Below are 24380 nucleotides of genomic sequence, written 5' to 3' on the forward strand. Positions count from 1 at the left end.
AAATAGTGTTCTTTCTCTCTCCTCTCTCTACCTAGTTTCTCTCTCTTGTTTTCGGGCTATTTCCGCTCAAAATTGTCCTGCGACTTCAACACAAAAGTTGAAGTACTTGATTAGTAGAGCACACCCGTATCAGTTTCAGTAGCAGATAGTGATTCTCAGCACAATTTCAGGAGCAATCTCAGCCGTCGATTACGTTCAATATTCCGATCAGCATCTTCCCGACATCCAATTTCAGATCGGAGACAGGCATTGTGTTCCTTTCAACATGCCAGACAGATCAGACAGTTGATTTCAGTTTTCGACACCGATCCCAATGGCTCCGCCCCCTATGTTCCATATTTTGACGGGTACGACGATCAATATTTCCAAGACCGCACTCCCTATAGTAATTATGAGATTGTATGTCTACGATGGATCAATGCTTTGGATGCATATCATGAGTACTACGGCTATGATCACCGAGCGACCATCTACCGAGCCAGAGAAACTGTACGACGACAAGCCAAGAGGTTATGGATAAGTCGAAGCACGGACCGTCATCGCAGTTCCCTATTCCGTCGATGGGAGGATGTCCGTGATGAGTTTATGGGTATTTATGCAATAAGGGCATATCGGTATGAAAAACAATTGCTGCGTGAAGCAGTTGCTCGACGAGAACAAGCTGCTCGTCGTGACCAAGAAGCAGCAGCCCGTCGTGCACGAGAAGCTAAAATTGAAGCTGAGAATTTAGAGCATCGCATGCGTGAGTCAGATTTGCAGAGCTGCACCACTACTTCATCCGTCTTCCCCATTACTGATATTCTTACGGGTCCAGATGCTAGTATTGATGTTGAGCCTTTGATTCCATCAGATTCAGACTCTGAGATGGACGATCCAGAGTTAGTGACTCAGTTGATTGGTGATATCGACATCATTGCACATGATGCTTCTGAGATTTCTGCCGCACCGATTGTCGATCATCTAGAAAGTGAGCTTCACTCTTCTGAGGCAGATATTGTGGCAGATCCACGTGAGGCTGATCCATTGCCTAAGTCCGAGCCGAGTGACCTGACTGTTGAGCCATTACTTGAGATGAATGTTCGAGAGCATATTGTTGAGGATTGCACTATTTTTGAGCTGGTTGAGCAGATTGTCGAGATTTGTGCTGACACAGAGGCGCTTGTTACACACATTGATCAGAAGGATTGCCCGCATGATATCACTATGCTAGATACGATTCTAGCAGATGACTCTGTTGTTGATTCCATTGAGCCTGATGAGATACCAGCGCGTGTTGATCTTTTGGAGGATGGTCATAGCTTGATACTACCTCCTGCTATCATGCCGATCCAGGAGGAGTACGTTGCCATCTTCCCAGCTTATTTGATTGTCAAGAGAGGTTCACATCTTTATGATTCTGCATGGATGATTTCTTCTGTATTACTACGCTCGCGTTCCATAACACTTTTCCAGTCATTACGAGCGTTGTCCAGCATTCTAGAGTTCGGAGGATACTCATGCTACTTGAGTGGGTCGTCTACGTATTTGATCCAGGCGGATCAGAACTCGAGGGCGAGTTCTTTTTAAGCGGGGGAGAATGATGCAGATATTAGGATTTATTTCCACATTATTTAGTTTCTAGTATTTTATTTCCATGTTATTAGTTTCTAGGATTTTATTTTCCATGTTATTTTTAGGAATTCTTATTTTAGTAGGTTTCTATCTTTTTAGGTTGTTTATTTGCCTATATCTAGGCCTCTTTATAGCTTATTTTAAAACTTTGATGATTATTGAATAAAGATTCTTCTCCCTCTGATTTCCTATCTTCTTCTTCCCTCTTCTGATTTCTTCTCTTCTCTCCCTAAATTCGTCTATTCTTCTCTTCTTCTACTTCTCCCTAAATTCGTCTCTTCTTCAGGTTATTTTCGTCTCTTCTTCATCTATTCTTCTAATTCTATCTCCTTTCGTCTATTTCCCTCCCCTTTCCTCAATTTCTCTTCACGGTGTTGCATTAGGAAGATTCACAACGCCCACATAGATCGACCTCAGGAATCCAATGAGGTCCCTTTGACTCCTGAATTAGGATACCCACAGTGTAACAGTGGCCAGAAATCCATAGATGACGAAGGGATAGCTCAGCTTCCATCTAGGTGCAAAGTTTTGACCAATACAAAACTCATACAATGTTTGTGGTTACCTTCCATTTTCACCTCCAAGACCGGTCCAAAGAGGTTTCCCAAACCTTCAACTATTGAGGCAGCCCAAACTTGCAAAGGGATGCCATATATATTGACCCACAACACCTCGGATCCCTGGACGAAGTCTTGATTCCATGTGGAGACGGAAAGCAAGATGCTTCTGTAAGCCTTGTCTTTCTTAGCCAGAACTCCAGAGGCCATCTCCACCAAGTCAAACGTAAATAAAACTTCATCCTTTGATAGAAGAGAGGGACAGAGGAGGCTAGGGGTGTCCCAACAGGTTTTTCGCCCAAAGCCAGAGATCCTGGATGGAGCCAGATAAATCTTTTCTTTTTCCTACCAAACATGCACTTAGGGTATTAAGTCTTGTTCCCACCTCCTGCCCCGAGATGGACAAGGACGGTATCCCTCCTTCAACAAAATGGGTGGTCAGTCCAGAATCAGGCCAACATTCTCCCTCCTGGGTCACGGTACCCGAATCCGCTAGGTTCGAGGGCTCTCCAGGAGGTGGAGAAATGCTCTTTATCCAGGAGACACCACCGACATCTACCCCGCCATTTAACATTTAAGTAATTGAAGGATGAGCAGTATCAGTCCTCTTGTCGCCACCACGATTTCACTTTGTTTCTTTCTACTTTCTTCTTTTCTTTGCCTCTTCCCTTCTCCTGGCACCATCGGCATTTACTTCTCCATTTAAAATTCCAGTAACCACAAGATGAGCAAGACCAATTCCCCCACCGAACCTTGCTTTTCTTCATTTTCCACTTGCTCTAGCATGCAACTTTTTTCTGTTTAGTCATGATTCCATGTCCATCATAATAAAATCATTGCTATATCAGCTCTGTTAGTTGCATTACATGTACTCAAGGGTATTGTGGTCATTGTATTTACACACACATATATATACATATTAGTGAGGGGGAGACTCACTCTCTCTCTCTCTCTCTCTCTCTCTCTCTCTCTCTATATATATATATATATATATATATATATATATATATATATATATGAGAAAAGGGTTCCTGAGGTTAACCTCATATAGCTTATATGAGGTGGCGCTCACAAAACATAAGGGGCCCACATTGCTAGGATGATCCAAAGCATTCATTTGAAAGGCCCCATCATAGATAGGGTGTGTACAAAAAATCAGCTCCATTAGATCATCCTAACCCATTCAAAAGTGGAGGGCAAAATGGATAGACAATTTTTGCCCACAAATCTGCCCATTTTTTACTCCACTTTTGGAGGGGTTACGATGATCCAATGGAGCTGATTTTTGGTACACACCCTATCTATGATGGGGCCTTGCAAATGAATGGTTTGGATCATCCAAACAAAATGGGCGCCTTATGTTTGGTGAGCGCCACCTCATATAAGCTTATATGAGGTTAACCTCAGGAACTCTATTCTCTATATATATATATATGAGGAAAGTGTTGTTGAGCTACAGCTCAGATAAGCTTATCTGAGCTATAGCTTAAAAACACCTGTGGCCCCATATTTTTGTGGGGATCCAAAGCATTTATTTGGTTGGCCCTTCCACAGTTCCAATAAGCTTATCTGAGCCCTTCAACTTGTGCACCACCCCCCAAAACCACCGTGGAAAGGGGGAAAAAACATCTTAAACTTTCGCACATCTCCAATTCCCTTTTTCAACTTGCGCAACCCCCACCACCCCCCACCCCAACACACACCCACGTGCACGCGCGCACACACATACAAAAAGAAAACATTTTTCAGCTTGCGCACATCCCCAAATCCAGTTCTCCATTCCCAAATCCCAAACCCTAACCCACTCCTCCATTTCTAAGAGAAATCCATTCCCATTCTCATTCCTACATCATAACCCTAACGTTCTTTTCCACCCTAACCCTAACCTCCACCTCCCACCATTGCCGTAAACCCTCCAAAACTCTAAAAATCAGTCCCTAAATCATATCCTTTGATTTCTTTAATTACTACCCCTATTTAATGACCTAAATTCCCTATTCCGTCTTTTTCCTCATTGTTATGTGGCTCCGATCCAGTATGGTGATCTATTTCCTCTTTTTTCATGGTTCGGTGTGTTTTTGTGGTATGTCTGTGTTACAAAGCAGCGTCATGGTGAGTGGGCTAGCGTGTTGATCGCCCTTCTCCTTTATCCGTTTGCCTTTCTTTTGTTGCCGTTCGTTGCAATTCGTTTCTTTCACCTTGTTAGTTGGTGTCATCATGACGACTCCAGCTTCCGCTCCCTCTTCTAGTTCTACGTCAGTGGAGGCTCCCTTCCCATAGATGACCTCCATCAAGCTTGATGGGTCAAATTACCTTCCTTGGCATATAGTTGTTGAGCCCTATCTGCTTGCGCATGGTAGGGTTGATTTTATTGAACGCGACCCCCTTTTGCCGATGATAAATCATCCTATGCTAAGTGGCTCCATGATGATGTGCTGATCAAGACTCTTCTATGGAATAGTATGGAACAGCAAGTGGCTGGAACGATGATGTATCTTAAGTTATCAAAGGACATCCGGCAGCATGCTAAGACCTTGTATTCTAACGTTAATAATCCCACCCGTATTTGTGACGTGTATTCTGAGTGGATGGGCCCCCAGCATGGGGACAAGTCTGTGGCGGACTTCTATAGTCTATGTAGCCCAATGTCAAAAACTTGATTTATATATGACCTTTACGGTGGATCCTATCGTCTTTGCCAAGCATCAATAGGACTTACGGGAGCCCTGATTTTCTACTGATTCGACAGCAGATTTGTTGGCTCTCCCTCACTGAGGTCTTTTCCCGCGTACAGCGCTCCATGAGGGCTGTTGGGACCAGTGATCCTAGCATTGATGGTTCAACTCTTGCCACTTATGTCAAGGGCGATCTTTCTAGTTGTGGTGGTGGTCGATTTGGCCGTGGTCGTGGGCGTCGCGGCCGTGGCAGTGGTCGTGGCACAGGTGATCGATGAGTGATGACTCGTTATTGTACTCATTTTCATACAGAGGGCCATACTATTGATTTCTGCTATGATTTACATCCAAAGCTCCGTCCCTCTCGTTCTACTCACCATGCCTCTGCCAGCCTTCCTGAGGTGTCCACTCCATCCTCCTTTGGCCCTATTGCACAGGATGATTCTCTACTTGTATTCAAGGTTTTAAATTTCGGTTTCAGTGTCGGTTTCAGTGTCGGTTTCGGCCACCACCGAAACCGAAATATTTCAATTTCGGCTGAAATCATGTAAAAATATTTTAATGATTTCTTTTTCTTTTAATTTTGATCAAAATGTCTTCAATCTCGGTGTAAATTTCGGCGATTTCGGTTGAAATTCCGGCTATTTTGGTGGAAATTTCATAAATTTTGGTGGAAATTTTGTAAAAAATAGGGTAAAAATGAAATTTCAACCGAAATTTCGCCAATTTCGGTGAAATTTTGCCGAAATCTTGTAAAGAAACGACTTCATGTGAATTTCGTTTCGGCCTTGGCCGAAACCGAAATATTTTTGCCGTCTCATTTCGTTTCGGCCGAAATTTAAAACCACGCTTGTATCTTGAAGTGAGTATGATGAGCTCTTGCACCTTCGTGATAAAAGCAACATACTACCATATTTGCCCAGCAAGATAGTTCACCTTCTTGTTTTCTTTCTACCTCCGGGTCTTGGCTCATCGAATCTGGAGCCTCTAATCGTATGACTGGTAATTCTGCTTCCCTTAGCTCCTTTCAATCCTTTACCTCTACTTCTCATAATGTTACTTTGGCTGATGGGGACCACTACAACCGTTTCTGGTATAGGTGTTATTTCTCCTCATTCGAATCATACATTATCGTCTGTTCTTTGTGTTCTGAAGTTTCCATTTAATCTCTTTCTGTTAGTCAGCTAACGAAAAATCTTAACTGTTATGCGACTTTCTTTCCTTATTGTATTTTTCAGGATATGTCGACTAGGAAGATCGGTTCAGGTCGTGAGGCAGACGGTCTCTATTACCTTGATTGTGGTACCACTAGTGCAGCTTTACGCAGTTCTGTCGACTCCTTTCAGTGGCATTGTCGTCTCGGCCATCCTTCGCTCCAAAAGATTCAGCAGTCTTCTTTTATTTCTAGCCCTATTACTTAATTTCAGTGCGAGTCCTGTGAGCTCGGAAAGCACTATCGGGTATCCTTTCCCTCTAGAGCTATTAATCATGTTTCTAGTCCTTTTGAACTGGTACACTCTCATGTATGGGGTCCTTCATGGACTACGTCAATGTTTGGTTACAGATACTTTATGGTTTTTGTTGATGATTTTCATGAATGACATGGTTGTTTCTTCTTAAAGATCGCTCTGAAGTATTTATTGCAATTCATCGATTTTATGCTGATATTAACACCCAGTATAATTGCTCTTTAAAATGTTTACGCACGTGAATACTTCTCTGTTTCTGGTGGCTTTCAGGATTTCTTGACTAACCATCGTATTTTGCATAAGTTATCTTGTGCCTACACCTCTCAACAAAATGGTGTAGTTGAGAGGACACTACGGTATCTGCTGGATATGGATAGAACTCTCATGTTTCAAATGCGAGTTCCTAAAGTTTATTGGAGTTCCTAAAGTTTATTGGGGCGATGCTGTTCTCACATCCTGTTTCTTAGCTAGTCGCTTTTCTTCATCTGTCTTAGCCGGTAAGTCCCCATTCTCTGTTCTGCATCCTAATCGTGATCCATTCCCTTTACCTCCTGGGGTGTTTGGTTGTCTCTGCTTTGTCAATAACCTATCTCCTGGCTTCGACAAATTGGATCCTCGTGCGGAAAAATGTGTCTTTCTCAGGTACTCTCGTACTCAGAAAGGTTATAGATATCAGTACTCGTTTGCGCGGGCTGTTCGTTTCTGCCAATATAACCTTCTTTGAGTCTACGTCAATCTTTTCCTCCTCGGCTTATGAAGTTGAGGCTGACACTCGCCAACCTCTTCCCTTCTCCTGGCAGGCCAACCTTTTCCTCCTGTGACTATGGATTCTACTTCTTCTCCTGGCAAGTCTATCAGCTTGGTCCGAGACAAGTTGTCCAGCACTCTACGCCCGGGCCATCCTTTTCTCCATCAGACATATCCATATTCACTTCTCAGGTACCCGATCTTACACCATCTCCTATACCATTAATTCCCCCCATCACTTCTCGTACTCGTTCCCGTATTGTTGGTCATCCAATTTCTAATTTTGTTTCCTATGATCATCCAACTCCTGTGTTTCGTAGTTTTGTGTCTTGCTCATCCAGGTTGCTGTGCAGCCATGGATATTGAGATGGACACACTCCATGCCAATCATACTTGGGACTTCGTTTCGCTATCTCCCGGTGCTCAACCAACTAGTTGTCGTTGGGTGTTTACCATTAAGTAATTACCAGATGGGACAATTGAGCATCTTAAAGCGTGCCTTGTTGCAAAGGGCTACACTCAGACATTCGGCGTCGACTACACTGAAACGTTCTCTCCGGCTGCAAAAATTCCATCAGTTCGTGTGTTGATTTCTTTAGCCGTCAACCGGGGTTGGCTTATATATCAACCAGATGTTAAGAATACCTTTCTCCACGGTGACCTCATTGAGGAGGTATACATGGAGCAACCTCCTGGGTATGTTGCTCAATGGGAGAGGTCATCCTCAGTTTGCCGTCTTCGCAAATCCCTTTATGGTCTTTAACAATCTCCTAGAGCATGGTTTGGAAGATTCAGTGTTGCTACCATGCAATTTGGCACAAAGCAGTGTGCGATTGACCACTCAGTGTACTTTAGCCATAAGTCTGATGCTGGATATTTTCTCTTGATAGTGAATGTGGATGATATTATCAATACTGGGAGTGATACGATAGGCATACAGAAGTTGAAGATCTTCCTGCAGAGAGGATTTTCTAACTAAGACCTAGGACGTCTAAGATATTTTCTGGGAATTGAGATAGCATATTCTCACAAGGCCTTTCACTATCACAGAGGGAAAATGTGCTAGATTTGTTAGATGAGACAGGTTCTTTGATTTGAGAGTGAAACCCGTTGCTGTTCCCTTGGACCCGAATGTAAAGCTTCTTCCAAATGAGGGAGATTTATTAGATGACCATAGCAGGTACAAGAGGTTGGTTGGAAAGCTAATATATCTCACGGTCAGTCGTCCAGACATCTCATTTGTAGTAGGAGTGGTTAGCCGGTTCATGAGCTTACCACATACCTGCCACTGAGAAGAAGTGATTCAAATTAATTAATACTTGAAAGGTGCACCAGGGATAGGCTTGTTGTTCAAGAGACATGGTCATGAAAAACTAGAAAGGTTCAGTGATGCGGATTGGCCCGATCTCTAGCAGATAGGAGATCAACCACCGGATATTGCACCTTCGTAGGAGGTAACTTGGTGTCATGGTGAATCATGAAGCAAGACGTGGTAGCCAAATCAAGTGCAGAAGCCGAATACCGGGCCATGGCACATATAAGTGGAAAACTAATCCGGTTGCACTCTCTTTAATCAGAGATTGGTATTCCTCCTTCTCCATCTCAGTTATATTGCGACAATAAGGCTGCTGTCCACATTGCTACAAACCCAGTCTTTCATGAGCGGACCAAACATATCGAAATGGACTGTCGCTTCATCCGTCAGAGGATTCTGAAGGGTGAGATAAGTACAATGTTCACTCAATCAGTGGATCAAATGGCTGATGTGTTTACTAAGCCATTGAGTAAGGCAGAGTTGAGTGATATTTGAAACAAGCTGGGACTGTATGACATATACATTCCAGCTTGAGGGGGAATGTTAGTTGCATTATATGTTCTTAAGGATATTCTGGTCATTGTATTTACACACACACACATATATATACACATACATATTTGCGAATGAGAGACGTACTTCTCTCTCTCTTTCTCGCTATTCTCCTCTTCTGTCTTTCACGCAACAAGCTCAAACAGCTGGCCTATCAATCCACTAGGACCCCGTGAAGGGTCGCAGGCTATTATTTGTAGTAACATTTCGAAAGGCACAACATTGAGTTTGAGGTTACTCCAATGAGTATTCATTCTCTAGCAATTTGTACAAGAAACACTTGCACTTGGAATTCCTAAAAATAAATATATAAATAAATAAATAAATCTTTACGCTTTTGGTAGTTCCCATTGCTTGGGAAATTATGGCAGAACCTAAAGTATGTAAAGGTATAGATATTGTTCTGTGGAGATTTTTAGGAGATTTTATGCTCATTCTGCACATTAGTAGCTACAAAGAATCCAAACTATGCACCAAGTGTACATCTCTAATGAGAAATAAACATGTTAATAGATGATACTGGTAAACAAAGGTTTTCCACTTAATTTGATGATGAGAATAATGAAATTCTTAGTAAAAGATTATGAACAAATATCTCTCCAGCAGTTATTTGGGATACTGAGTAAAGAGAAACAGATAAACTTTTTAGGATAAGATCACTAAGATTGGTACTTATTGTGAATTTAGAACGCTTAAAATCAATTGGGCATTAGAAAATAAAGAATAGCTGACAGTTTCAGAGTTACAAAGAAGTTGGCGTATTGTTATTAAGAAGCCTGTAAAGACACAGAAGAGTGAAAAGTGGATTCCTCCTCCCAATTTGGATCAAATTTAACTTTGAAAGTTGCTCCTTGGGAAATCCACAAGGAGTGAGGCAGTGGGGGATAGGAGAGGAGTCTTTAGGAACAGAGAAAGGGAGAAAGGGAAGTGTTCCTCTCCTAATGATGTAAAATATCTGAATGAGGCAGAAGCACATGCACTCCTTACTGGGATTCGAACATTTCGTTAAGGATTTGGGCGATAAAATTTTGGTGGAAGGTGACCTGAGATATGACTGCTTGGGCACTGCATCATTTCCGTGTTCATGGCTACTGGGAAATGAAATCCATGATTTGGTAGGGTCAGATTTTCATTTTCACATGTTTATAGAAAGCTAATGATGCAGCATATATGTTAGCTAGAGAGGGTGTATGTGGGGTTGATCTTAGTGAGTGGAAATTTTGTTGTTCTTTCTTTCAATAAGCTTTCTTTACTACTCAGAAGAAGAAAAAACAGATTTTCCAATGATCATTCCGATTCCCGGAATCCCTCAAACCAAATGTTAAAATCCTAGTGTTGTCAAGGAAGACATGTTGCTCATATCTTATGTGAAGGAAATGCCGTCGCAAATAGAATACCAAATACCAGGGTTAACCTGAAAGCAACGAAGTTATGTAAGCACAAGCATCCTTTTTGGAATGCACTTACAAAAGTAAATTTCTCAAGTAGCCAATGCTTGGAAAAATGAGTTTTAGAGTGAACTTAAGGTAAATCTTGTGAGAAGCAATTCTTTTCCATTTCCTTTATCCACAACACATCACTGATAGAATGAGAGAGAGCGAGAGATGTCCTTTAGAATTTCAAGGATGCTACGCAATTGAGGGAGAGATTAGAGACACAAAGAGAATATACAGTCAACGCTCTAACAATTAATATTTCTAGTGGCCCTATTTTATATATAAGTTATTAGAAAGTATTAATTATCAAATAGGTGTTGTCCACCACTTCCCCCTCCTTTACCCCCAGCCACATGGCACTTTCTTTGTCCAATTCTTTGTCCTTGTCCTACCCACGTTTTTTGTGCACCAGGTTTTATACATATTTGCCTAGCAAGAAAGAAATCCTCCAACCTTCTACTCCCACTGCCATGCAGGAATATGGTGTTGCCGCCATGCTTGCATCTGTCATTGGTGCCACTGCCACTACCACACCAGAGTCCATTGTTGTTGCAACAACCACGACAAATTTCACTGAGATTGAAGAACATTTCCTATGTAGCTACATACAATATGTAGTTTGAATCTCAACACTGGAAGTAGTCAATCTCCATATGTTTGGCCCTAGCATGGAAGATTGGGTTCTATGAAAGTTTCATGGTATTTTGGTTGTCAAAGAAGAGCACATGAGTGTTTGGCCTGAGATGAAGTGCTTGTATTAGTCATCTCAGCCACGTGAACTTTGCAGTAGTAGTAGCTATCACTCTATACTTCATTTCTGCACTTGATCAAACTACTGTCTTCTACTTCTTGCTGCTCCCAGTGACCATGCAATCATTCATCAATATGCAGTACCCTGTCACAGATCTCCGCATGTTATGATCCCGACCCAATCTGCATCCAAGTAACTGCAAATCTTAACTCTTGTCAGGACGAGTTTTGGAAAACAATCCATGGTCTATAGTACCTGTTTAAGGTATCTCAAAATACGCTTCAATGCTTGTGTTCTTCTCGAGGGTCATGCAAATGCCGATATGCTTGATTTACAACATAGTGATATATGGCTTGCTGAGCATAAGATACACCGGGTCCGTCATTCATCCCAATCATGCAGATGTCGATATGCTTGATTTACATATTGTATTTAAGTACATATTGTATGTAGGTATATGAAACATTCTTCAATTCCTACAGTGAAATCTGTTGTGATGATTGCAACAACCATGGACTCCGTTGTAGCAGTGGCAATGACACCAATGACAGATGCAAGCGGGGAGACTCCCGCCTGACAATGGCAATAGGAAGTCGTCGGGTTTTCTTCATGCTAGACAAACAGATATAAAATCTGGTGCGCCAGAAACATGGACAGGATAAGGACAAAGAGTTAGGCAAAGAAAGTGTCACGTGGCTTAGGGTAAAGGAGAGGGGGTGATGGACAACACCTATCTAATAATTAATACTCTCTAATACCTTGTATAAAATGTGGCCACTAATAATGTTAATTATTAGAGCCCCAACTGCATAATAAAACTTGAACAATCCCTACTTGTGTATGCTTGATAAACAATGAGTTATTATCAAACATATTCCTCTTGTATCCATTGTATTTGAGTGCCGATGCAGTTTGTCAAACCAGACTATGGGAGCCTGTTTGACCCATAAATAGCTTTCCTGAATATACATATATAGTCGTTATCATTTGCAACGTCAAAGCCTTCTACTGTTCCATAAACACCTCCTTAAGAGTACAGTGAAGAAAAACATTCTTTAAATCCATTTGACTAAGAATTCTTCAAAAATGTTGGCCGAGGCTAGGATGAATCTTAACATGGTGCTCTTGACTATAGGATTGAATACCTAATAATAGTAAAGATCTTCCCTCTTATTGTAACCTTTGGCCGCTAGTCACGTTCTGTGTCTGTGAATGGTTCCATCTGGCTTGAGTTAGACTTTGTAAACCCAATTGCAGCCTACAAAATTCTTGTCTATAGGCCTCTTCGATATTTCCCTCCTGTCAGTTTTGTAAAGGGCTCTCATTTTCTCTTGCATAAATTCAATCCACTTGTCATCAGATATAGTCATCAGCCCCTCTAACGACTTGTGCATTTGGGCCTACACATAACAGAAGAGAAACCTTCTATTGAGTGGATGACAAAACATGACCATAATAGATACATCCCCACAAGCCAAGGTGAAAGTAAAGATCCATAGCCATAAATAGATGTCGATGATGATTGTCCAAGGGTGGTCATCGAGAGAAAGTCAATGTCATAAACTGTGGTATAAAATGCTTCAGGCTATAAATTTGTTAGTGTGAGAGAGTGGAATAACATGGGCAGCTAGCATATGTGACATGGCAGTGCTTCCTACTCCATTTTGAGGAGCATTTGGGCAAGAGAATTGTTGATGCATGAGCAAAAATCTTTGGACGCTTGTGGGACGTACTCACCACCACCCTCGTAGGTTTGCAAAAATAACTTAAAGCTAGGATCCCAACCAGAAGAAACAAGGGTTGACTGGATTTTGCATTGACTTTAGTTTTATGAATAATTTGGTATTTAATTGACTGCTAGCATTACATAGGTTAACGCCTCATACTCTTTCTATTTGTAATGTGCATTGCATATTGTTGCCATTGATTTTCATCATGTGTGATTGTATCCTCGTGTCTAGATTTTTATTTTTTGGAATTTATGTGTGTGGGTGGTGGGGGTACCATGTCTAATGATCTGTGTCCGTGTCCACAAATCATAGGAAAATATTTTATAACCACAAACACTACTTCAGCTAGAGTAACCAAAATAAAGAAATAAACAGACAAAAAATGCACCCACAAAATCAAATATTCATTGAACTTTCAAAAAAAAAAAAATCAAATATTCATACATTAGAGTAGGAGCTTTTGGTCTGTCCAACAATTAAAAACATATTACAAATGTGCTCAAATTAAGATAGGAATAGAGCTGCTTAACAAATTAAACAAAAGAAAGCAACCACCAAAGATACACGTTCCAACAAAACTGGGCAGTATAAGCGGACAAACTGCCAGAATTTAAAGCTATTTTCCCTTGGAAAAAGATGATAGGTATTCTCATCATCTTAAGTATCACCAAAAAGCCACATCAAATGATGCTAGCAAATTTGGAAAATGTTAAATGGTTAATGAGGTTCTTTAATTGAAATAAGTAAGTTTTAAAACTCCACATGTGAGATCAAAAGTTATGAGATAAAGAAGGAATATGAAAACTGAAAATATGGAACATATGGCATGAAATACCCTTAAAGCCTTTCGTGCTAAACAAATATGGACAGGATTAAAATAGTAATTTATGCAAACACTATAAATGCTTTTGAAAGATAGATTCTAAATGTATAAAACCCATCGGTATGTTGAAGAGTATTTTGGTCATTACGTGTAGTATTGAGGGTATTGTTGTCTTTACACATGTAACCCTACTTTGCGCTCTATATGTATACATCATATTACATGTGAGCTCCCATTAGTGGAAACTCATCGTCTTCTCCATTCACTCTTCTTCCTCCTCCTCTCTCTACTCATTCTAACAAGGTATATAGGTTAAAATCAGATAATGGTGAAAAAAAAAGTCAATTGAACATAGATATCAGAGAAACTATACCATTTATTAAGAAATAATTTAAGGAATTAACTTCCAGATGGACTGAATATAAAAGTATACATTGAACTTGTTCAAATTCATATCTAATGGCAACTTACTCATCAACAAGGGCCACGAGCCTTGGGTACAACTGATCGTCACGTAAGCGGTTTATTTCTGATACTGTTGAATCCAAGGACTGTATGTCAACTATGTATCTTGTGTGCAAATGACTAACTGCCGCTTTAGTCTTTTCAAGTGCTTCGGGATTGGAGACACGTTTCTTTTGTTTATTTAGCAAAGCAACCTTCCTCTGATACTCAATTTTCATTAGCTCACCTGACTGTTCACCATGAGCCAAAGCATGATTGGATTTAGGATTTGATAATTTCCTTATAAAGGATATTATTGGTGCAATTATTTGAAATAAAAATTTATGTGACGTGAAAACAAAATATCACTATATAAATTGAATAGATAGGTTCGCATTAACAGATTAAGAGCTCCATGCAAAGGATGGTATAAGCTTCCACTGAAATTTTTAATAGACAAAGCCACCATAGACTCAGTGGGTTTTACTCTGGCTTCAACCTGGTCAACTTGGAGCTGCCCACAAATAAATATCAACCTGTTAAAAACTGGCAAGTCCTTCATTCAACAAAACATTTTTTTTTAGAGAAATTGCATTAACTTTTCGTAAACTATTTCCAAGCAGTCAAACATTGAGACTTGGGACAGAAGTTAATAGACAAAATCCCAATAGTTTATAAGAATGCCCCTCATTGATGTGTAGAGCTACTTTTATTCTAAAATGATGAAAATTACCACACAGAATGTATAGCCAACAGAAGGAAGAGAAAGGCACACAGGAAGATGAGGACCAAAGGAGAAGAAAAGGGAAAGTGGAGAGAAGAAAAATCAGAAGAAAAAAAAGTGTGTTTCAGAGAGAGGGAGAGGGAGAGAGAGAGCTAGTACCTGGAATCTATTAATTGGGTCTTTATTCTCCTGTGTTTATGCTTCACAATGGATTTGAGATCACATAAAACAAGCTCCGACTTCAAAGATCTGAGCATAAGAAATAGGATGCTTGGTATTTGGTACGACTACATGCATGTTTATGGATGAGTTGATTACTTTGAATGCTGATACTGATTTCCTTGTTGCAAATCAGGCTGGGATTGTGTGGTTTGGAGGATGTTAAATGGCTTGAGAATGGCAGGCAGCTCGGCTTTAGAGAACTAGTGCAGTCAGAATAAAAATAGTAAGGTGGTTCACTGGTGAAGTAACCACATGTTTTAAGGACCTAATTTCCGTCCAGTCCCGATATCTAATGCCTTTTTTTTTAATGGTAGTTTCCTAATGTCTTCTTAAAAACACATTTGCATGTAAGGAAGGGGCAACCATAAAAAGTATAGGGACTGGAGATATTAGCTAAAATATATATATTAGCCACCAAGGTATCTTTCCTATTCGATGCTTCTTAGTTGTGCATGTGGCATATATTTCCTAACCCGGGACATAGCAATGGAAGGACCACCACATGCGTGACTCAATGTTGGAGAGAAATAAAAAAAAATGTAGGGAAAGAATTTTCTAAAACCCGAAAACTAACATAACTCTTTAAAAAAAACCCTTCTTTGATCTTCAAATGAGTCTTAATAAACAATAACTAACCTAAGCATTTTTTCACAGTTCTAACTCTCCCGAGAAAGAATAGCTACTTAACCAAAGTATTAATGCTTGTTTATGGGAAGGAAGGACAAAAAGGGGTAAAGATCAAAATTCCAAGTTCAAACCACATTTATCACATTTTTCTTGTGCATGCATAAAAGTGTGCGCCTTTTGTTGGAGGCATACACCTTTTACGCCTCTGGACGCTTTTTCCTGGTGTTTAAAAATGCGGATCCGGGTCAAAATGCGGCCAAGAAACCCCGATGCATAATCAACGAATTCTCCTAGAAATCAAGAAGTCAAGAACCCATATCACAAAATAAGAAATCTATACATAATTCATTAATAAAGGAAATTAATAGTCAGGGAGAGAGGTAGAGATGGAGAGAGCTACCATTGCGTGTACATGTTGAAAACGACAACCTTCTCTCCCGTGGCTGCTTGGACAATAGGCCAGAAAGCGTCCTTGTTCACCTCGGTCACCTATTCGACAACGACTTCTACAGGCTCGGACATCTCCAAGCTTATTTGACTTAACGGAGACCCAGTTCTCTCTCCTGCACTTGTCATTCCTGTCTACATTCCTCAAATTCATAGTAGAACAACGATTCCTAAGCTAAAACGCCATGAGCCCCCAACCCCTTCTCCCTTTCTCTAGGAAATAATTCTCACTTCAGTTCGGTGATTCCTTTGTTCAAAGAGAGATCGGTTTCCTTGCCTAGTCGGGAAAAGAGATTTTCATACGAGAGAGATTAGTTCTTATCCAGTCGTGGAAGAGAGATTTTCATAAGAGAGATTGGTTCCTTGCCCAGTCGGGGAAGAGAGAGAGGTCCACAGGAGAGATCGATAGTCTAAAGTTGGAGAGAGAGAGAGAGAGAGAGAGAGAGAGAGATTTGGGGAGGGAATTTCGTGAGAGAGAGAGAGAGAGCTCGGGAATGAAAGAATACCACCTCTTCGGGAGGTATGAAAATCATCCCGAAATTCCAGCGAAAATTTCGCTTGCGATTTACCTTTAAGCCAACCATACCGAACCAAACGCTGGAATCAGTGGATACATAATCAGACACCGATTCCAATTTCCGATTCAGGCAATCCAAATGACCCTCAGGGTGCGTTTGGATTGCCGGAATCAAAAATCAGAATATTCAACACATTCGATTCCTATTCTTACGCCCCTGTAAAGGGGAACTCAATTCCAATTCTAATGTTCGTTGAACATCAGAATTGGAAGAGAAACCTACTGCAAATTCGTCCTTCAATCACCACCATCACTCCTCTTCCTGCTCTCCCTATTCAACTCTGAATCTGCTTTTTTTTTTTTTGAAAGGGAAAATAGATAATATATTAATAAACGAAACCGAGGAAGTCCCGAAGGGAGTACAAGATATCAACAAAAATAAACAGAAACATAAACTCTACAGATATCAAGAAACCGGAATCTCAAGAGGGAAGATAGTCAAACTGTTCTAAAACCTCCCTAAAGACTCCTTCTTTGGCTAATTTATCTGCAATCCCGTTTGCTGACCTTTTCACATGATATGCCTGAAGATGAAAGCCTCCAATCATGTCTTGAATCTCATCAAAGAAACCCACAAATCTCCAAGGAGGTGAGTGTGATCTATTAATCCAACTTATGACATTTTTTGAATCACCTTCAATCTCCACCCTATTTAAAACATTGTTAAGAAGTTTTATACCATGGTGTACGGCTCGAACCTCCGCCTCATTAGAATCTGAAATCCCAATTGGACCCGAAAAAGCCCAAACGGCCCTCCCTTGATCATCCCTTAACACCCCTTCAATACCAGATGGACCAGGATTTCCCATGCTAGACCCATCGAAATTATATTTCAAAAAGCCTTTTACAGGTGGTTCCCATACTTGATCCACCTTAGGATTTCCCATAACTCTATTGCATATCACCCTCCAACCATGCCACAAATCAAAGGCCGATACAAAAGCAAAGCAGGGTATGAGTCTCACCCAGGAGATGATAAGCACTACAACTTTGTTGAAGAGGAAAGAGGGGCGTCTGGAGAATCCTTTGAAGACTCTATCATTTCTTACCTTCCATATCACCCATGTTATAGCTAGAAAGGATATCCTCCATAGAATTTTTCCCTTACCATTCCATGGACACCATTCCCAATGTTCAAATATGGGAGAACCCATGAAACACCAAATCTAGATAACAACCTATTCCATAACTCTGTAGCTACCTTGCAATGAAGAAGCAGATGGTCTACCAATTCCCCCTCATCTATACAAAGAGCACAGTGATCAACAATAATGATATTCCTTCTTCGAAGGAAATCCACCGTCTGAATTCCCTCAATAATAGCCGTCCATGCAAAAGTTTGAACCCTAGGAGGTGCTTGGATGCTCCATACCTTGGCTACTTTGGAAGATGCAGCATGAGGCCCTAGGTGATGATAGAAAGATTTAACCGAGAAACCCCCCCCCCCCCCAAAGTCCCAGATCCAGATTCTTTTAACCGTGCCAGAACGTTTGATGTAGATCTTTTCCAATAAAACCAGCAACATGTCCACTAACTCAAGCTCTCAGTCAAAAAAGTCTCTTCTAAACAATGGTGCCCAAACCACTCCGTTCTCACTACGGATAAAATAGTCCCTAACCATAGCATCTTTATCTGCTGCAACCTCAAACAAATCTGGAAATATATCCGATAACGGTCTAGAGTCACACCATGCATCTAGCCAAAATCTAACCCGATTCCCTTTGTATACCCTATATCTTATGCCTTTACCAAATTTCAATTTCAATTTCATCACATCCCGCCATATAGTAGCACTTATCTTTTTTGTAATTATCAACCAATTCCCATCTACCTGCCGAGGAACCATACTTACTTTCAATCACTTTTACCCAAAGCTGCAAACCTTCTTCCCCAAATCTCCATAACCACTTTCCCAATAAAGCTTGATTAGTCTCCCCGATTCTGCGAATACCCAGACCACCCGCCTTAGTGGACTTACATACCTTCTTCCAACTAAGCAACGGAATCGCTTTCTTTTCGTATGAGCCCCCCCCCCCAAATAGGAATCTCCTTTGGATTTTTTCCAACCAAAACGCCACACTAACGGGACATTTGGCCAATGAAAGTCGGTAGATTTGAATATCAACTCTGAATCTGCTTGATAATCGTTTGTATTTCATCTGAAACCTTTGAATTTGAAGGCCTGAAGTATATAAAAAAAGTTCTTCAATATATAAAACGCCTTTTTCTACAAATAGTTTATGCTGATATTTTCTGTAGAAAAATGCCCCTTTTTCTACAAATAGCTTTTGCTTGCTTCTACTCAGATTTTCTACAAAAAAAATGACAATATAAAATGCCCTTCTCAAACGTCTGCGATCGAAGAGTTGAGAACAAGGAACGACCTATCTCTTGCAAAATGTCGGGCAATTACTAAAAGTACAAGAAAACAGACATAGAAATGTTGAGAACGGCAGCCATGTGTGAAGCTCTAGGGCAAGTAGAAAGAGATAGATTAGAGAGACAAAGAGAGAGAGAGAGAGTTGCTTGGAATCAAAGAATACCACCTCGTTGGGCGATATCAAAATCCGCCCCAAATTCCAATGAAAATTCTGCCGGTCTTTTCTGTTTATGCCCGTAATAGCCAACCAAACACCAGAATAGACCATATAGAATCAAATACAAATTCTGATTCCCTATTCCAGCAATCCAAACGCACCGTTGGGGTTTTTTTGTTTCCCAAAACATTAAATTGAGGTTGAAGGCGACCTGCATTGTCATTAATTGTGATTTCTTTCAAAGGTTTCTTCTACTCCATTATTCTAGAGTGCCTTTTTTTCTGAAATGGAACACCAGAATGTTCCAATCCCTGAGAACAAGAAAACGGACATATAAGATGAACATGCATAATAACATCATGTAGTTAAGGATCACCTTGCACAAATAAAGACATAGATAACACCCTTGACGACAAATGGATCACTTTTTAGAAATATAAAACTTCAATTGACCCAGAAAAAATAACACTATTGTACAGTTATGATCAGTTAGCATTCATGTACTAATTAACATGAAAGATAAGCAGGTATTTTTTTGGTGGACATATTACAAAGATAAGCCGAATTATCACAGCATAACTGAATTAGAAATCAAATATGATTAAATGGCCGTAGAAAGCAAAAAAAAAAGGCGAAAAACAAATGAGTTGACAGCAGAAGACATTATTCAAACCAATCCAACGAACCTTTACTTCGTCATATAATTTCTTTTCCCATGCTAGCAACTTGTCTAACACAGTAGCATGAGTTTCCCATTTTTCTGTATCAAAATCATCATTTCCCTCATCAGCATTGTTAAGGCCTCTGAATGACCTATTCCAGGTAATAACACGCATAACTCTTGCAGAGTGATCGATGTGCCCTGCAAATGATAACACATTCAAGGAGATCTTAATGCAGAGACTTATAATCCAGATATGAAAAGACAAATAATAAGCATATAGTAAATGACAAATCAATCTCATGAACTCAATCAACTTTAACAAATTGAAGATTTTCAAAAGCGATCCAAAGTTCGCAAATGCACCTTGCCAGTTTCCTCATTCCCAAAATGTGTTACATTCTATACTCAAGGTCATAAACTTAAACAAAAAAAATGCATGGGTTGCCAGTTTTTCCATCTCCAAAATATGATGTGCTCTACCTATGCAGTAACTTTAAACGAAATAATGCAGATAAAAAGCAATGTTATTGTTATCATTATACAGTCGGAACCAAAAGCTGTGCGCTAAGAGTAAAGATTTTTTACTACATAAATATTAGTTATAATTACAAAAAAAAAAGGGTGGCCCAGTGCACGAGGCTCCCGCAATTGCAGGGTCTGGGAGGGCTAGATGTACGCAGCCTTACCCCTGCTTTGCAGAGAGGCTTTTTTCGTGACTCGAACCCGTGACCACCAGGTCACAATGGAGCAACCTTACAGTTGCGCCAAGGCTCGCCCTCTTAGTTATATTTACAAAAAAATGAAGAAAAAAAGTGGAGGTACGCTACACCAAAAGATACACACACACACACACACACACACACACACACACACATATATATTTATAAAAATAATGTTTATTGTTATTGTTAGATAGTTGGAATCCAACCGTCAATGGTGTTAAATAAAAATATACAAATATAATTTATTTATTTTTAGAGAAAAGAAAAGGAGAAACTATAATTTTGCCCTGATGTGATTATTGATGTGCCTAAAAGATGCATGTAGCATGCCTGACACTTGGGCATGATGCGTTTTTTTCTTTTTCTTTTTTTTTTCGAATAGTCAATTGGGCATGATACGTTAATTATGAGAAAAAGGAGCGTCCCTGTTACATCTGTTCAAAGATGTTTCAATTGCAGCTAATTGAATTCTTCTAATTGGATGGCGTGATGAAATTATAATCCAAATTGCAAATGCGATTGCCCACTCTCAAAAAATTTATCTTTCTACCCAATCAAGCAGGAATTAATTTCAACTACCCTACACTGTTGTAGAATTACGGACCATCTAAAATCATACCGATGGAATTTGACCTCAGAGATAAGGTACACAGAATATTTAAAGAGAAAAATATTATAAAAAGTGATCCAGAGGCAGGTCCCACCATCATGAATCATCTCCAATTTGGGGAGAAAAGATTACCACATTCACCTTTGAACCAGGTCGAAAACCTTAAACTTGTAAACCCCACTTCAAGATGTCTCCCTTGTCCCAACTTTGATAATTAGACCCACAATGGGCAGTCTTTCTTCAACATAAATGGGAAAGTTCAATGGCTCTCAATGTTCTTCCCCCTTCTGTGTAATTGAGCCACCACCCCTTCCTTCTATGCATAGTTTCAAAACTCCCCCGTGCCATTGTGGACTCTCCCAAGTCTCCTTTTTACCTTGGCTGTGTTCTTGTCTAAGTCAGCATTTTGCCCTACAAAGCCAATCAAAACTCCCTTGACTCTCTCAAGTCACAACCGTGTCAGCCGTATACTTAGCTAGGTCAACCAAGTACTCAGCATACATTATGCTTAGTCGACTAGGAATCACTTTGGCCGTGTTTTGACTCACATCCACGTTTTGAAACACTGCTTCTATATCCACCAAAACAATTGCTTTTTGGCACAGAAAGAACAATCCCCAAATGCTTGCCTTGTCAACCAATCAATCAAGAAGACAGCTCCTGGAATATATACTAACTTCACCCCTTGCACTCCTTCTTCACATAGCTCAACCATCAGCCCCTCGAATATAAACTAACTTCACCATATGGATCAGCAGCCAATACAAGATGTAAAAGCTGACCCTCTCTAAATTATAAAGTCTGAAGACAGAATACTCGGCTAAAATCTCAAAGAGCTAAATATGAAAGAAACAAGTCACTCAGGAACATGAATGCAGGTGCACGTGTTTACAATGTTTCACTTTATCATTCCTACTGACTTTGGACCTTGAATTTTTAATCCATCTAGTCTTTAAATGGTGACCTAAATGTGTAGTCACAGCTGTCACCCATGCACCCAGAACAATAAATTAGAGTTCATAGTATCTAATTGGTATGCTGATAGACAAAACGTTGATACTATTAACCAGATATGATCACAAGCAAGCCCACATCGATGAATAAATCAATACCAGGATGCAAACTAGTTAGGCTCTTTTTGTTTTTTTAACATTAGAGTGAAAAACCAATGTTTTGTTAACAACGAAGTCTATTAATCAAGAAAACACCAAGCTAGCCAAGACTGGCAACAACATCACAACGTAAGAGAAAAGCAGAAAAAACAAATCTACAATCTCGCATCACATGCCAAATCTTCAACCCGAGAGAGAAACCCCAAAATTAGCCAAAAAGAACATTTGATTTCAAATTTGAGCACAAAATAAAAAGAAAAAACATTATCCTCTCCAATCAACACAGCTATGTAATTGAATCCGCAGTATAGCAACAAGAAGTTAAATAAATAAATAAAATACAGAATAAAGTGACAAAGCTGCAATGTGAGGTTGCAGGCTACCTCGATTATCGGCAAAATTTGAGTGATAATGCAACCGATTGGCCTCCAGCATCGACGATACTTTATGGGCACTCTCAGATGCCTTGAGGAAATGATCATCCAGATCATTCAAGATCTGCAAGAGATTAACATTAGAGGCCCCCGTGGCCTTACCTCTCTTGCTCTCAGAAGGAATAACAGTCTGGTGAATAAGGCTAGCACTCTCCATTGGCCTCTTCGATGGTTTTGCCGTCATGGCGGGCTCGGTCACTTTCTCGGGGGGTGTTGCCTCAGGAAGATCAACATTAGCAGTACTTCTAGTGTCACCATCATCATCATCATCATCATCATCATCAGGTTTCTTGAACTTATCATACCCATCTACGTCTTCTTTTGGGTCATGGGTTTCTTCGAGATCGGGCAAGGACGAGCCGTGGGGCATGGTATCATGATCAAAGAAGAAATCCCACGTCGAATTGTGGGGATCCGGGGGAGGAGGGGGAGTAGGCTCGGATAGAGGACTTCGAGAAGGGGGCAGAGGGGGTGGGGTGGAGGGGACAGAACTAGTGACATCGCCGCTGCCCACATCATCTTCTTCCTCTTCAAGAATTGTCTCACTAGGTTTAGGATTGGATTTAAGCATCGGCATGTCGGGCATGCTCGTGGCACGGAGGAGAGGTGTGGAGTTGTATCCCGGGGGAAGGGGTGGCGGGGGAGGGAGGGTGTCGCGGGGCTGGGTGGCAGGTGCGGTGTGGCGGATTTCGTGGACTTCCCCGGGGCCATAATCGCTTAAAGCGGCCCCCGTGTTCTTGAGGGCCATGGTGTATGAGGAGTGGGCCGCGGCGAAGGCATTCCTCGCGCCCACAGCTTCCTTCATGAATTGTTTCCTATCTTTGCATCTAGACACTGCCTCCTCATTCTCAATCTTAGACTGATTACAACCCATTAACCTTAAATTTGTTTTTGTGTCACTAAATTGAGGGAGGACACAAACACCATGTATCTAGGGTTTCCCAGAAGAAGAAAAAGGGCTCCCACTGGGAAAGAGAAGGTTTACAATTGGGTCTAACAATTGGGTTGTATGAGAGCAACCTAGGGTTTTAAATTTCAGACTGTTGCAGAAGATTTATAGATGGAAAAAGAGCATCAGAAAAGTGAACAAAATAGAAGGACATAAAAGCCTATTCAAAACCCTAAAATCAAAAACTAAGAGTCAAAACCCTAGAAGAATTTCAATTTGTGATTGAGTATTAGACCAAGACAAAAAGGTGGTTTTTTAGACCTATTCTAAATTTGAAATTTCAATCCAATCACAGAAGAAAAAACCCACCTGAAAGCACAAATTTTTGAAACTGTTAGCTGCTTTAATTTCAAATTTCAAGGACTGAAATTTGTGTTAGAAACGAGAAACACAAAGCAAAAGAAAGAAAACAAAAACATGGGCTTTTTTTTAAATTAAGGACTTACCTTCATCTATACTCTTCTACAACTTGATCTAGTGAAATATTGAGATTTTCAATCTTTTCCCCTTCTTTCGGTTCTCACAGCTGAGAAAGAAAGATGGTTTTGGCTTCTTAAATTATTAATCATATGCCAGGAGAATAATATCCCCGTGGGGACCATAGTTCATCTATACCGTCTATTTGTTGGGCCCACAAATCCATTG

The 24380-nt window shown here is 40.4% G+C and overlaps 1 protein-coding gene across 1 annotated transcript in view; it reads right to left on the minus strand.

Moving 5' to 3' along the window:
* LOC143856168 (nitrate regulatory gene2 protein-like) overlaps positions 1–24063 on the minus strand; it is a 29194-nt gene extending 5131 nt beyond the window's left edge. The window contains exons 1-3 of the mRNA XM_077366274.1: positions 22736–24063; positions 19931–20106; positions 14138–14361 (exon numbers count right to left, since the gene is read on the minus strand). Coding sequence (XP_077222389.1) covers positions 14138–14361; positions 19931–20106; positions 22736–23660 — 1325 coding nt within the window. The 5' untranslated portion in view covers positions 23661–24063. The remainder of the gene's footprint in view (positions 1–14137; positions 14362–19930; positions 20107–22735) is intronic.
* Positions 24064–24380: the final 317 nt, after the last annotated feature.

The sequence above is a fragment of the Tasmannia lanceolata genome, unplaced genomic scaffold (genome assembly GCF_043159265.1).
Source record: "Tasmannia lanceolata isolate RefF3 unplaced genomic scaffold, GAP_Taslan_0.1 ptg000003l, whole genome shotgun sequence".
NCBI classification, from domain to species: Eukaryota; Viridiplantae; Streptophyta; class Magnoliopsida; order Canellales; family Winteraceae; genus Tasmannia; species Tasmannia lanceolata.